Here is a 16,263-nt window from a genome sequence, read left to right as displayed (position 1 = left end):
TCACCACAAAAAGTAGGTCAATCATTCTTTTGCTTTAAAACTAGATGGAAGAAGCACCTGCTAAAGAGTTGGGTCATCTCTTTAGCATATCTGTGGAATTCTAGCTCAACAGCTAGTTAATCAAAAGGACTCAAACCAGGGCAGCTAGGTGGCACAGTGGATAGAGCACTGGCCCTGAAGTCAGGAGGACCTGAGTACAAATTTGGCCTCAGACCAAACATTTGACACCTACTAGCTGTGTGACCCTGGGCAAGTCACATAACCCCAATTGCCTAAAATACAAAATAAATAAATATATTTAAAAAAATGGGCAGGCACAGTGGATAGAGCACCAGCCCTGGATTCAGGAGGACCTGAGTTCAAATCCAGCCTCAGAACTTAACACTTGCTAGCTGTGTGACCCTGGGCAAGTCACTTATCCCCATTGCCTAGCCAAAAAAAAAAAAGTTTGAAAAAATAAAAAAGGACTCAAACCATCAATGAGTCATCCATACTGGAGGCCAGCCCCATCTCATATGTTTCTATATGATTACCAATGGCTACCTCAAATATGCTCCAAGAGATGGGAGATCACATAAAGAGTTTTTGTTATAGTATAAATTCAGGAAATCTCTAAACATATGATGAGCTATGTGGTTCCTGGAAGTGCCTTTAACAGCACAAGGATTGGGGGAGGAACTGGATTGGTCAATTTTATGATCCAATAGATGGCAATATGGTGCAGAAGTATTGCAAACATACCAAAATCGCCACAAAGTACAATTTATGGCGACTTATCCCTATATATAATAGCATATGATAATTTTGGCCATCATCAAAATAGATTTGGATTCATTAAACAGGAATTTTTTTGAGTATACCCTTCCTTTTCAAAACTGTTAATATAAAATGGTTGAAGTTGACTGAGAATACCTGAGAGAGAAGGCCAAGGTCATAGATTTAAATTTCACAGGGGCTCATTGATCTCATTGTGTTCCTTGGTCATGGATTGTGCCCTTATCCCTATCTAGCCATATGTGAATGTGTGCCCCACTTCAGAGGGAAGACTGATAAAAAGTGCTGGAAGACGTCTGAAATAAAAGCAATAAACACATCCAACCTCTCAGTAGTTAGCCTGCAGGGTACCAGACTTCTACCAGGGATTTGCCAACCCTTTACAGCTAGCTACAACTACTTTTTAAATCTGTCCAAGATTATGAACCAAAACCAAACAGACTGGAGAGGGTGATTTGTAATCAGCTAGGGAGTGCAATGGATCTGGAGTCAGTAAGATGAGTTCAAATCTGACCTCAGATACTTACTTAGTAGCTGGCTGACCTTGGTCTAATAATTTAATCACCAATTGCCTCAGTTTCCCAACATGTAAAATGGGGATGATAATAGCACCCCACCACCTAGTGTTGTTGTGAAGATCAAATGAGATAATTGTAAGGTACCCTGCAAACTTTAAAGCCAGCTACTACTACTATTGTAATCCTTTTTTCTGAATTCCCCTAAACCTAGTTATGATGAGAAGCAAAGCAAAGAGGCAGAGCCTGGGTTCCCCTGTTCCTATTTCTCCAAGCCATGCTACAAATACAAGACAATTTGGGCAGGGGAGGGCAGGGAGGGCACACCATAGGGGGTAGCACTTGACCTGAGTTTTGAAAGGACAAATCAGATTAATGCATAGGTGTGTTCCTTTGCATTTTTACCTAACAGAGCCCAAGTGCCTTTGACTGAACTTGTTAAGTTGTACACTTTTACCCAATTATGCTCTCCTGATGTCCTTGAATGTAAATCAGTGATTTCATGATAAGCTATTCAAAAACAGATGGTGGAAACCAGTGGAAACTTGATTTCTCACCTGGGCCTCTCAGTTTGGGTAAATAAACACTTATTCTGTTCTACCCAGAAACCCATTTCATTCCTTTGGGGCTAGAATTATCCCCAGGGCAGTGTGAGATTATTTAATTTTTATTAAATCTTCATAATTTGTGACAGGGAATAGTCATTGCTTCAGGTTAGAAATAACAAGAGTTTTCAATGAAAAAGTGAATTACCCCTCCCACATCTTGGCCCCAGATCAAGATTCCAGTCAGCTCTGGATTAGTCAAGACCAGACCTAGTTTTTAAAGTAGATAGAGAAGAGTTTTTAACCTCCCTTAAATATCTCCCCAGGGCAGCTAGGTAGCACAGTGTTTAGAGCCTGGGCCTGGAGTTAGGAAGACCTGAGTTCAAAATCAGCCTTAAATACTTACTAGCTGTGAGACCCTAGGTAACTCACTTACCCTTGTTTGCCTCAGTTTCCTCATCCATAAAATGAGCTGGAGAAGGAAATAGAAAATCATTCCAGTATCTTTGCCAAAAACATACAAACAAACCCAAATGAGGTCACAAAGAGTTGGACATGACTGAAAATTTCTTCCTAGTGTCTAGGTGGTGGTGATGATGAAGATTCTAATGATGATGGTCATAGTTAGTATGTCTATAGTGTTTTACATAATTGAGCTCATTTTGTCCTTGCAACAACCTCAGTGGTAAATCCTATGATTATCACATTTTACACATGAGGAAACTGAGGTAAACAGAAGTTAAGTGACTTACCCAGAGTCACACAGCTAGTGTCTGAGGCTTGATTAGAATTCCATTTTTATGGCAGTATATACCAGTGAAAGAGCAGATTAGCAATGCAAATAGCCCTAGTAACATATTAAACAGTTCTATTCAACCTGTGACGGTAAATGAAAACTATTAGCTCTTTTCCTGGGAACACGTTTTGCTAAGAAAGGAGGATTGCCATGGGGCAGGAGTGAAGGTCATTCAAAGAGAGAGGAGAAGGACCTACTTTCCAGTTTCTCTTGAGATTGTCCCTGTTAGGGACTCATTGGATTGTTACCCGACTTTTTGTTCAGTTCTTTTAGAGGTAACATTCCACAGGAGGTGTGCAGTGAAGAACAAGTTAACAACACCTCATCTAGTGCTATGACTTATAACTGCCTCTAGCTAATGGGAAAGCTTGGGAAAATGAATAGTTAAGCTCAGCTTTGGGATTTTTTTATGGATTTCATCCACCTGGGCTCTCACTCCCTCTTCCCAAACTCTGGATTGGTAGAGAATGAGAGTTTACTGAAATAAACACTAGACTTGAAATCAAGAGAACTGGGTTCAAGTCTTGCCCTCTATATTTAACCAATTTATGACCATGAACAAGTAGCTTAACCTCTTTTGCTTCAGTTTCCTTGTTTACAATGTGAGGATGAAAATCTCACTTACCTCTTACAGTTATTAAGAAAATCAAATGAGATATTGTTTGAATGTTTTTAAGGTACTACATAAATGTCACTTGTAATGATCTAGCCTAATAGTGGAACCTGGTGGGAGCGCAATAGTTATTCAAAGTGTCCCCAAATTAATATGCACATCAATCAATCAGTAAACATTATTAAGCACTTGCTATGTGCCAAGCATTATGCTAAAAGCCAGAGATATTTTTTAAATCATTCCTTACCCTTGAGGATGTTAGATTCGTATGAATTCTAATACATACATGATTACATGTTTCATAAAATGTTATTAAAATATATCAATGTCTTTTTCTATACCACCTTCATTTCCAAATAGATTTCTTCCTCTTTGCCTAAGAACCATCCTTTGCTACTAAGAATAAAAAAGAAAGCAAAAAAGTCACCCAGTGAAACTAACAAAAGGAACCAACTCTGATAGTAGAGGCAATGTCCCAGACCCATAGTCCCTCAGACCCTGCAAACAAAGGAGGAAAGTGCAGTTTTTCATCACTTCTCTAGAGCCATATAAGGAATCCAGTTTCAGGGGGCAGCTAGGTGTTGCAGTGGATAGAGCACTGGCCCTGGATTCAGGAGGACCTGAGTTCAAATCTGGCCTCAGACACATAACACTTACTAGTTGTGTGACCCTGGACAAGTCACTTAACCCCATTGCCTAGCCAAAAAAAAAAAAAAGGAATTCAATTTCATTTTGTTGTTGTCCTTTCCATTTATGTTGTTTTAGTCACTGTGGTTATTTTTCTGGTTCTACTTACTTCATTTGGTATAAGCTCATCTAAGTTTTGCCATACCTCCCCACATACTTCACATTCATTGTCTTTTAAGGCACAGTAACATTCTTTTTGTTGTTCATCCTTCGTTTTTGAAGTGGACCAATGACATCATAAGAATGATGTCTTGACTTGCTTATGAACTGGGTTTAAGTGAGGAAGAATTATAAAAAGTTATCAGCCTTACTCTCTCCTCCAGAGTCATGAAAGTCCATCTGATTACATTTATGGATCACAATTTTTTTTTTTAGCATCTGACCAATGATCATCATCCATGGACCTCTACTTTGTCTCCAATTCATTGCTGCCACTAGAAGTACTTCTAGAAATGCTTTTGTGTGGATGGGGCCATTCTTTTTGTCCTTTACCTCCTTGGGGTCTATATGTCTAGCAATGGGATCTCTGCTTCCAAGGGTATGGACTCTTTAGTCTCTTCACAGAATTCCAAATTGCTTTCTACAATGGTTGGACTAATTCACAGTTCCACCAACAGTGTCCAAGTGAAGCAAAGGTATTTTTATTTTGATTTAGCTCCAACAATATATGTAGTATGACAGCATAATAAGCAAGCATGAATTTTGGAGACTCATAATGTATATGTGTATATACTCATAAATAACATCTCATATTATATGCATACTATATGAAAGTATAACACACATATATAGTAATACACATATGTGCATGCATTATTCTTTTTCAAAGGTATGTAGCTGCTGTTGCAATTCAAGAAAAATTCATTTAAAAGCTGAATTTATTTTTTTATTTTTTAAGACATTTTTATTTCAAGTTTTGAGTTCCAAATTCTATCCTTCCCTCCCTCTTCTCCACCCTCCCTGAGATGCTAAGTAATTAGATATATTATACATATGTAATTATGTGAAACATTTCCATGTTAGTCACTTCGTACGAGAAGACTTGAATAAATGAAAAAAATGAAAGAAAGTGAAAAACAGCATGCTTCAGTATGTATTCAATCAATATCAATTCTTTCTCTGGAGGAGGACAGCTTGCTTCATCATTAGGCCTTTGGGATTGTCGTGGATGATTAAAAGCTGAATTTATGATAATTTTTTGTCATCAAGTCATCAAACATTTATTCAGCACTTACTATGCACTGTGCTAAGCCCTGGGAATATAAAGAAAGGCAAAAAAACAGTCCCTGTCCTCAAGGAGCTTACACTCTAATAAGGAAGACAACATGGAGACAGCTGTGTACTAGCGAGATATAGACAGGATAAATCAACAGTTGGAGATAATCAATAGAGAGAAGGCACTAGCATGAAAGGGAACCAGAGAAGGTTTCTCGAAGAAGAGCAGATTTTAGCTGAGATTTGAAGGAATACAGGGAAGCAGAAGGTGGAGATGAGGAGGGAGTGAATTCCAGACATGGGCAAGAGCCAGTCGACTGGTATGCATCATAATTCATTAAAATCTAAGATCTTTCAGAGTGGAGAATAATTTTGATTTTTTTAAATGCACAATTGTTGTTTTTGTTGGTTTTTTTTTAAAAAACAAATTCACAGTAAATATTGGCAGATGGAGAGGGCCAGTATCACTGGATCACAGAGTATACGGGAAGGGGGTGTTGTTGTTCAGTCTTTTCAGTCATGTCCAACTCTTCTTGATCCCATTTGGGGTTTTCTTGGCAGAGATACTATAGTGGTTTGCCTTCTTCTCCAGGTCATTTTACAGATTAGGAAATGGAGGCAAACAGGATTAAGTGACTTGCCCAAGGTCACACAGCTAGTATCGAAGAGCAGACTTGAACTTAGGTCTTCCTGACTATAGGCTTGGCAACAAGATTTCACTGTGCCACCTGCTGCCCCTGTAAAAAGAGGAATGAAGGACAAAAATACTGGAAAGTAGAAGATTATGGTGTACTTTAAAAGCCAAAGAGGATTTTATATATAATCCTGGAAGTGATACAGAGCCAGTGGGGTGGGGGAAGAGGGGAGAAACAAATCAGACAAAACAAAAAACATTCTATAAGGGTTCAAAAAATCTCTCATTTCTGTTTAGTCTGCCTTGGAAGCAGCCAAGTCATGCCAGCTCCTACAAGGCACCATGGCACTATTTAACTAATGAAGAAAAACTTAGTACTCTGTGCTCTTGGTAACAAGTCTATTGGAAACAAATTGATTAATTGTATAAATCCTAGAATCTCTGTTGAAAGAAAGAGTGAAAGAGAGGGGGAGGAGGGAGGGAGGGAGAGAATTTTCCTGGTTGAAAAGCTAATTCATGTCATTTTCTGCTTACAGTTTATAGGGTTCAAGAGACAGACAAATCTTCTCAATCAAGATTAAACACAGATGCAAAATTTAGCTGATGATTTTTGACTCAAGTAACAGAAATATAGTCACCTAACTTCGTGCATGCAGGAGACTCGTTTTCATGGGTGGAAGAAGAGGTACTTCTCTTAACTGGATTATTTGAAAGGTCCCATGACCTTGCCTAATTACCACCATAATCTATCTTCAGGGATTTCGTAGTGCATCTCTGAACTTGGACTTAATTTCCCTTTAGAAACTAGCTATGTCTTTGATAAGTATGTTACAAGGAAATTTCAGACTAGAGATATTGTTATTTTATATCTTAATATAATGTAGGCAACTAGGTAGCATAGTGGATACAGAGCTGGGCCTGGAATAAGAAAGACTTGAGTTCAAATTTGACTTCAGACACTTACCAGTTGGGTGACCCTGGGTAATTCACTTAACCTCCATCTACCTCAGTTTCTTCAACTGTAAAATGAGTATAATAATACTACCCACCTCCAAAGGTTGTGAGAAACAAAGGAGATAGTGTTTGTAATGTGCCTGATACATAGTAGGCACTTTATTAAGTGTTTCCTTCTTAATGTTCTATAGGCTTAATGATTATTTCTGTGCAGATGACATCCATATCTACATGTCTAGTTCTGGTTTCTCTCCTATACTCCAGACATATATCACAAAATACCTTTAGGAATTTCCTATTGGAGGTCCCATGAGCGTCTCAAACTCAACCTGCCCAAAACCAAAATTTATTTATTTATCTTTCCCTCAAACCACTTCACCCCCACTTTGTAACCTATTTTTGAAGGTTCCACTATCCTTTCAGTCCTCCAGATTTGCAACCCTGGAACATTCCTGATTTTTCTTTCTCCTTTTAACATCTGTATTCAGTCAGTTGCTAAGTATCATCAATACTCCCATAACAATGTGTCTCAGTCCCCTTCTAATATGACTTCTCCCCCAAATCCCCGTTCCCCATTCAGATTCTTGTCCTCTCTCAGGCAGACCGCCTGGTTATAATGGGTTGGAATGAAAACTCTTGACTCTAATAACCTGACATAAGAATAACAAGAGAGTTAGGAACAAAGAAAAACTTCTCAGTAATACTGTGTTCTCTATTTCTATCCTGTCAACTTCACAGGGCATCTAGGGCTTTGTTCCAAGGTGCCAAATTCATGTGGTACTGACAGTATTTTCAGTCCATCAATAGTCAAAAACAACATACTTTAACATTTAGTTAGCAAGAACAATGAATAGAATTTTATGCCTGGTTAGGGACTGTAGCAAGCATTTAAGTCTAACCCTCATACATATGAGGAAATAATTTTTTTTCCTATCTTGCTTCATTTATATCATGTTGACATAGGAAAAATTAAGATAAATATCAAAAAATTTTAAGAGCTCACAACAGACCATGTCACCCTTCTACTCCATATTTTCTAATGGCTCCCTCTTACCTCCAAGATCAAATGAAAAATTCTGTTTGGCATCCAAAGCCCTTCATAACCTCTCTCCCCTAGTCTTCTTAACACCTTACCACCCACCATGAACTCTCCAATCCAGTGGCACTGGCCTCTTTGCTGTTCCATGAGTAACCCACTCCATCTCTCTGTTCCAGGCATTTTCTCTGACTGTTCCCCATGCCTGAAATGCTCTTTCTCCTCATCTCTGCCTCCTGGCTTCCTTCAAGTCCCAATTAAAATCTCATCTTCTACAGTAAGCTTTTCCCATTCCCTCTTTATTCTAAAGCTGCCCCTCAGTTAATTACTTCTTCATTAGCCTGTATATAGTTTGTATGTACATATTGGCTTGGTCCTTGTCTCTCCCGTTAGATTGTGAGCTCCTTGGGAGCAGGGATTGTCTTTTGCCTCTGGTATCCCAGGGCTCAGCATAGTGCCTGGAACATAGTAGGTGCTTAATAAATGCTTATTGACTGACTGATTGAAATACATTACATCATAGACACTATAAAAATCCTTTTGGTCAAAAAGGTTCTGGACCTGTCACCAACATGTATGACCACAGAAAACACACACAGAAAAACTCCCAAGTTTCCTTGTCTTACCCTGCTCTTTCTTCCTGACTTCAAACTACTTGCCTCAGGCATAGTTTGTGATACTTGCCACAGTGCAAAATTCTGTAGTTACAACTTTGCCTGTCAAAACCTGCTCTCAAATCCCTCATCACACCAAGATATGAAGGACTGAATCTCAAATTCTCATCTCCAGGAGTGTGGCATTTTCACAAGAGTTAAGACCTTAAGGTAAAAGGATAAAATTCTAATGGTATCAGCCAATGGAAGGGAGGTAATTGGGCAAGGCACAGAGCCCTCCTGACTTCCCTGAAATATACATCACACTGGCAGTCACTGACTTCATCTAAGCACAAGGCCAGGCTGCCCAAGCATATATTGACTTCATTCTCTAGGGCACTATAATCCTTGGAACCAAATGACAAGTAGTAGAACTTGGTAAAATACAGGACATAATATCTTAATGAAATGTGTCAGTTTGAAAGGGATTAAAATGAAACAGATTATAGTAATCTGACTAGGCCAAGTGAGACTGAAACTCAGAGCTGTGTCTTCAGTGGCTGAACTGTGAACCAGGCTGTGGCAGATAAACATGTACACTGGCCAGCAGCTGTGAGAAGCACCAACTTTGAATTCACTGAACTGTGTGTGGTGGTGAGGCTATGGTTTTAGAAAGAGAGCTCTATAATATCTTGAGATGAGAAATTGTTTTTTAATTGAGGGGGCTGCTAAAAGCTGGCTAGCTCCTTTCAGAGGAGAGTCAGGCTTCATCTTGGCAGAGGAAAACTGACAAAAGGCAGGGGCCGGGGAGTAGGGGTTGAGTTCAGGCGCACCAATGAGAGAGCTTGGAGGCCAAGGTCAAACCATTTCTAACGTCAAGTTTACATTTAATGTGGAACTTTCATTCTGAAAGGAGCTGGGCCCTCAGCTGGATACAACCACCAAGTGCATGGTCTACATGGTTTGAAACAGTCAATATTAGTTTTGGTTCCATCTGTCCATAGGAAAGGGCATTTTTATGTACATAAAATTTTTATACAGAAATATATATACAGATGTGTGTGTGTGTGTGTGTGTGTGTGTGTGTATGTGTGTAGGCCAGCTAAGTGGTACAGTGGATAAAGCACTGGGTGTAAAACCAGGAAGACTCACCTTCATGAGTTCAAATCCAGCCTCAAACGCTTAGCTGTGTGACCCTGGGCAAGTCACTTAAACCTATTTGCTTCAGTTTCTTATCTGTAAAAATGAGCTGGAGAAGGAAATGGCAAACCGCTCCAGTATCTCAACAGAACCCCAAAATGGGGTCATGAAGAATCAGGTACAACTGAAAAGATCAAGAAATATATATATTGGTAACGAACCATTCAATAAACACTATTAGCTATGGAAACAAAACAGAACAGAACAAAAAAAACCCCACATCTAAAGTAAATAAATCAATGAATGAACTAGTGAATGAATTAATAAACAAATGAACGAATAGATTAATGAATAAATGAAATATAGGTTTCATCCTTCTTGGTTATAAAAATGGGCAAAGGGCCCCCTCTGCTGGTCATTTCATATATTTATTTATCTGTTCAATAGACAACACCATCACGTTGTACCAGTGGGAATTAGGGTGCAAAGGAATTACATTCAGTTGTAGACCTTAGAGAGACATCATGGAACAGTTGGAGAACTGGACTTGGAGTCAGGAAGATTTGGGTTCAAATCCCACCTCAGACACAACTGGCTAAGTGACCCTGGGCAAATCATGTTGTTTCTCAGTGACCCAGGCAACTCTGTAAGTTGGAAAGAAAGTGCCAATCTGCATTGATAAAAGAAGTCTCTCAGCCAGAACTCTTCACCAATGGAGCCGCAAGTCTGGTCCCTCCTCCATGGATACTTACAACTCCCATTTATATTTAACTGATCTTGCATGTACATAGCTATCTGCATGTGGTCTTTCCCGTTAGAATATAAGCTGACTGAGCGCTTAGATGATGTTTTTGCTCCTCTCCCTGCTTCTCATGGCTTCCAGCTCAGTGTTTGTTTTTGTTTTTGTTTTAATTTAAAGAACACCTTACATGTGACTACTTATTTGGGGCCTTTATTCACAAGTTACTTTACATCCCTTTCAGTTAACACTCACGATCTTACCACCTGGTTGACTTTGGACATGTCGTTTAACCTCTCTAGGATCTCAGTCTCATTTGTAAAATTTAGGGGTAGGTTCAGGTAAAATATTTGGCAAATACTATTGGTAAATATCCAATAATCACATCTGGGATGGGGGAAGGATGTATGCACAACACATTTTTAAGTTTAATCTGTATTATTAACATTTTCTCCATCACTGTCTGAAGTCCAGACAATCAACAAGGCAATATCAAACCCTGATTTTGTTCGACTATTTCTTTTTCCTTTTTTGTTTTCAGGCAATTGGGGTTAAGTGACTTGCCCAGGGTCACACAGCTAGTAAGCATCAAGTGCTTGGTCTCAGGTCGGATTTGAACCCAAGTCCTCCTGATTCAGGTGCTTTATCCACTGTGCCATCTAGCTGCCCCTTGTTTGACTATTTCTGAGGTATAAGTGCTTCCAAAAAAATTTTAACAAGCAGCTATCCTGATCAGGTTCAAGCTAGTTTCAGTACACCCCTGGGTAAGAATAGATCATCTCCCATAGTTACATATTTGCCACTCAGAGAACAAAGTCAGAGTTGATCCCCATTTCAGTCCTATATACAGAATGGTAACAGTAGGCTCAGAGCACATGTAACACGTGTGACTGATATAGTTTCCACCTGGAAGAAGTAGGGGAGCTGGCTTCCAGAAACACATGATAATATGTAACAGAATAGCCCTGCTCCACAGACATTCTGTAACTGGTTCCCATCTGTTAACAATGTGATAAAGAGTTAAAACTGTTGATTGGCTGCATAGCCAGAATTTGGGTGCATTTAAAGGGCCTTCCCTGGCTAAAACCGAGGGCAGTCCTCATTCCTGCCTGGGTATGTCCCAGTGAAAGAAGCAAGAAATATTGAAAGCTCTTGATGCTCCTGGTACTGGAAAAGAAGCCTCAGGCTTTTATCATTCCCAACCAGGGTTGCTGCCATGTTGCCCACGAGAGCATAGCATAGTTCTGCTGCTACTTCTTTCTCCATTACATCAGTTCTTTCCAAATTTAGATGAAGAACTTTTGGAAACAGCTATGATTTTGTGAGCTTTGAAAGGCCAGAATGTTAAGCCACCAGACATCTGGCAACCAGTGTCCATGTTAGGATTTCTCAGAAGTCAAAAGGCAACAGAGTGAAGTATTAAACATCCCGCTTGGCCCAGTCCAGTAGCAGCCAAGATGCAAGATCCAGTGGCTATGCTGCGTTTCATATTTGGAAGAGAACATGATAGGGTAAATGCTTTGTAGACACCGCTTTACGTTTGAGCCCACTCTCCCAGGTGCCATGGAGGACAATGTGAACCCAAGTGTTGGGGTGAAATGGCTCTACCTATGTTCTTGCTATATCTTTAAAGTAATTGTCCCTTGGTAAAAACTAATTTATGTTCATCAGTTAAATGGAGGTGGCGTGCTAATTTCCTGCAGCTAACAGTGAAGGGAATACATCAGAATGAGGACAGAGAACATGTAGCCAGCCTAACTCTAGGAACCCAATCCGCCAGTGTGCAAGTCAACATAGGAGAGTTTGAGTCTAGAGACACGCTATGAAGGCATCATAGAATCACAGCTCAAAACCTGGAAGAGACCTTAGAGATCATTCAGTCCAACACCCTCATTTAGCAGATGAGAAAACTGAGGAACAGAGAGGGAAAATGATTGGTTAAAGGTCACATGGTTAATAAGTAGCAGAACCAAGACCCCAAAACCAGTGTCCACCCTACTATACCATGAGATTACAGTAATACTTAATCCATTCCCAAATAGTGGACATCAGCAGTCATTTGTGTTCTTATGCCAAACTTGCAAACTGGACTCTCACCCAAATATTTCTGTCCAACAGGACTGTTCTTGCCTGAGAAATACATGCCATTGAAATTGATCTGCTCAGAGTTAACAGGGCTCAGAGCTTTCCCCCTTCTAAAATGCAAGTGACCATAATGATTCATCACTGATCTCAGAGGCACTGAGTGGATGCATGAGTAATGGGCCTGGGCATGCCAAGGAGAAGAGTGTTAACTCTTTCTTTTGAATTGTATTAACCAATCACACTTTCTAGGTTCCCTTCCCAATGTGGGTCTGATGGATTCCCAGTATGTTCTGGGACCTCCTCTTGCGCTGATACAAAGCCTCTTCCTAGGCACTGGAGTGTTCTGCACAGCATGCTTCTACTCCAACCCAGTCCACAGTGTCCATATGATGGAGGGTGGGATTCACACCAGACCCCTAAAAGGACCCCAAAGCCCCTGAACCAAGTCTCTGATGTTTGCCCTTTCACTGTGGCTCTGACCTTCAATTCCCTGTTATTTCTGACCCAGCCCAGCCCTTGTAAAATGGAGGTCTGTTACTTCTAGATCATCCCAGGCTATTTTGTCACTCCTTAATTCCATCTAGACCCTTACTCTGTTACTTTCCGGTCACCCCAAGCTATTGGCCACTCCTCGATCACATCCAGATCTTCCCACAGTCTTTCTGTATATTAGTTCCATCTTGACCCCCATTAAATTGTTCAGATTCTTAAAATCTGACCCGCTTTTCAATATGATGAGAATGATGGGAATGGGATCTGAACCCCTAAAAGGAAAAGACCATATCTTTGGGATCTGAACCCCAAAAAGGAAAACCCTGGACTTTACCATGTGGCCCAGATCCCTGGTGTTGGCCTAGGGGAACGAGCCCTTCCCAGTTAATTAACTGTCCTTTGCGTTGCTTTGACCCTGCCCCAATCTTCAATTCTGTTGCCTCTGACCCAGCCCATCCTTCATTATCTGTTACCTCCTGATCAGCCCAGCCACTCCCAACCCTTAATTCTATCTAGACTCCATTCTCCCAAGGCCAGGAGATTTCACCTTTGCAACATCCTTGAATATGCCCCCTTCTCTCCTTTGGCACTACCACTCCTCTAATGCAGGCCCTCATCACCTCAAACTGAAAGTACCTCAGTAAGGTTCTGGTGGGTCTTCCTGTCTGGAGTCTCTCCCCACTCCAATCCATCTCCATTCCACCACCAAAGTGATTTTCCTAAAGCTCAGGTCTGGCCTTGTTACTACTCCAACTCCCATGATTTCCTATCACCTCCAGAATCAAATACAGAATTCTCTGGCATTCAAAGTCCTTTATAACCTACCCCAACTACCCCCTTTCCAGTCTTCTCACACCTTCCTCCCTAACAGGTACATTTCTTGTGACACTGGACTCCTTGTAGGTAAATGAACAAGGCCCTCCATCTCAGCTCCAGGTTTTCTCTCTGGCTGGCCCTCATACCTGGAATGATCTGCCTCCTCCCCTACTGGCTACTGACCTCCTTGGCTTCCTTTAAGTCCCAACTAAAATTCCACCTCCTACGAAAAAGACTTTCTCAACTCTTCTTAATTTTAGTGACTTCTTTTTGTTAACTATTTTCTATTTATCCTGTATATCGCTTGTTTGTATGTATTTGTTTGCTTATTGTCTCCCCCATGTGAGCTGCTTGAGAACAGAGACTGCCTTCTGCCTCTCTTTTTCTCACTTGTGCTCAGCACCAGGCTTGGTACATAGTAGGTGCTTAATAAATGCTTCTTGACTCACTGACATCCTTTCCCTTAAAGAATGCTCTCCTGGTTGCCCACATACCCATACCTAGAATGACTGACACCTGGTCTTGGTCCCATATTTAGATCCTAGCCTTTTTTTCAGCCCTGTTAGTTTGCCAGCACTGTCCATCCTGGCCTGGAGTCCACTCTGCCACAGCTTGAGCCCTGATTATGATATCTCCAATCAGACGAACAGCAACATAAATTTGCCATGGTTGACAACAGGGAAACCCCCTGAGGCTCTGAGATGCTGAAATCCATCAGGAAGTAAACAAATCTTTCCTTGTTTAGCAGGAGCCATTCTGTAACCATAGGCACTGGAACTAGCTAGCTTCCTTTAAAGACAGGTGGAGGGTGCAGATACCCAGCATGGAAAGGGCAACCTTATTGGTGGTGCAGCTGGAACCATTTTCTCATCAGCTGTTACTCTCACTGGAACCTGATAACATACATGTAAGTACCTATGTCAGGGACTTTCCAGATGCCTATGAGCTGATTGACTTCATTCCTCAGATTACTAAAAGAAGTGTTTTCAGAACAGGAACTCTGCAATTTTAGAGTTAGGACATTTGTTCAGGTCCTCTGCTCTAGGAAATTCCCATTCTGTAGTGTGTCTGGGATCCTTCCTTCAACTAACCTATTTTGAGTTTTTGTACCTCTCTGAGTCAGTTCATTTGGGATTGACATAACAGATACTTATTTCTAGGAAAACAAGGACCCTACCCCTATCAGGGTAGAGCCCTGATGGTCTTCACCTTTGAGTATCGGGAAGGAACTGGAGAATGAACCTGAGATAATCAGATTTCATGAGACCCAACCCCAAAACTAGGCTTGTTACTGAGAGTACATGAAGCTGTTGTCTTATTGCTAAAGGACAACACTCAGTGAAGAAGGTGGTTACCCCTTCCATTGTATCTCAGTCTGGGTGTTCTCCTTGTTTGAATAGGTCATCTTTGCATTTCCCCATGAAAGAGGAATGATATCCAGATACCCTGGATAGATGTAGTTTCTTAGATCTGCTGAAAGTTAAAATACCAAAGAAAAAGCCCTTTGGGCTGATCTTCCACTTTGATGCAGAAAAGAATTCACACAACAGTTCTGATTGTTTCTCTCTACTAGAGGAACCTAATACCTGGGCAGTTGCTTCTGTGGAAAAAACAAACTAGAAATGAATTTCTAAAGCTTGTAAAGGCCTAAAAGAAGTATGAGGCTGATTTCTAAAAGGACGGTCTGCTCTGTCTGAGTTTGAGGATCCCATGAAGACCATCCCTTTTCTTCCTTTCCTCTTTTTTCATGAATTGTTGCAGGGATAGTCCTTAGAAAAGGAAAATTGAGCAGAGTTTGGAAAGGAAGCTGAGGAGTCAGCCAGTCATTTGGGAGACTGAGGAGAACAGCACCTAGAAACAACACCTTTCTTCTCAGTGAAATCACTTTCTAAAGAGGGTAACAGGCAACATTAACACCTGCCTGACAGTGGCAGCAACATGTCTGTCACCCAAGGGAGGGAAAATCAACACAGCGGTTTAGGAGTCAGAGACAGCCGCTGGCTGAAGAGAGGAAGATTCCTTATCCAGAAATTGAGCTGGAGAGAGTCATGAAGCCACAGAGGGATCCTAGGTAGGGCCCTGAGCATCTTCACCTTTTGGTAGTGGGAAGAAACTGGAGAATGAGCATGAGATGATCAGATTGCTAAGGGGCATGGACGTTGATGAAATTTGACCTCAAAATAGGCAAACTAGACTTCTGAGAGTACCATTTTTTTTCCTTAATAGTATTTTATTTTTTCCAATTACATGTAAAGATAGTTTTCAACATTCATTTCTGTAAAATTTTGAGTTCCAAATTTTTCTCCCTCTCTCCTTTCCCTCCCCCCTCCCCAAGACAGCAAGCAATCTGATATAGACCATACATGTAAATCTATTAAATATGTTTTCACATTAGTCATGTTGTAAAAGAAGAATCAAAACAAAAAGGAAAAACCTCAAGAAAGAAAACAAAAAAAAAGGTGAAAACAATATGCTGTGATCTACATTCAGACTACACAGTTCTTTCTCTGGATATGGTTAGTATTTTCCATCATGAGTCTTTTGGAATTGTCTTGGATCATTGTATTGCTCACAAGAGCTAAGTCTATCATAGTTAATCATCACACAATGTTGCTGTTACTGTATACAA

General features: G+C 40.5%; 1 protein-coding gene across 3 annotated transcripts in view; it reads right to left on the bottom strand.

Annotated features, from left to right (window-relative positions):
- ANGEL2 (angel homolog 2) overlaps positions 1-16,263 on the bottom strand; it is a 137,399-nt gene that overhangs the window by 17,397 nt on the left and 103,739 nt on the right. Inside the window, exon 8 of one of the 3 annotated variants that reach the window (XR_013487308.1) lies at positions 9,515-9,686. The exons of 1 other annotated variant lie outside the window; for it this stretch is intronic. Coding sequence is in view for 1 of the 2 variants with exons in the window: in XM_078156322.1 (XP_078012448.1) it covers positions 9,677-9,686 (10 nt within the window). In the remaining variant the exon portion in view is untranslated. Of the gene's footprint in view, positions 1-4,858; positions 9,687-16,263 lie in introns of those variants that run through there. One more of the 3 variants, XM_078156322.1, reaches the window with a different exon arrangement.

The sequence above is a fragment of the Phascolarctos cinereus genome, unplaced genomic scaffold, assembly GCF_003287225.1.
Source record: "Phascolarctos cinereus isolate Bilbo 61053 unplaced genomic scaffold, phaCin_HiC Scaffold_5;HRSCAF=322, whole genome shotgun sequence".
In the NCBI taxonomy this organism is placed as follows: Eukaryota; Metazoa; Chordata; class Mammalia; order Diprotodontia; family Phascolarctidae; genus Phascolarctos; species Phascolarctos cinereus.
Note: the sequence above shows the minus strand (reverse complement) of the source record. Positions and strands in the feature narration are given on the sequence as shown.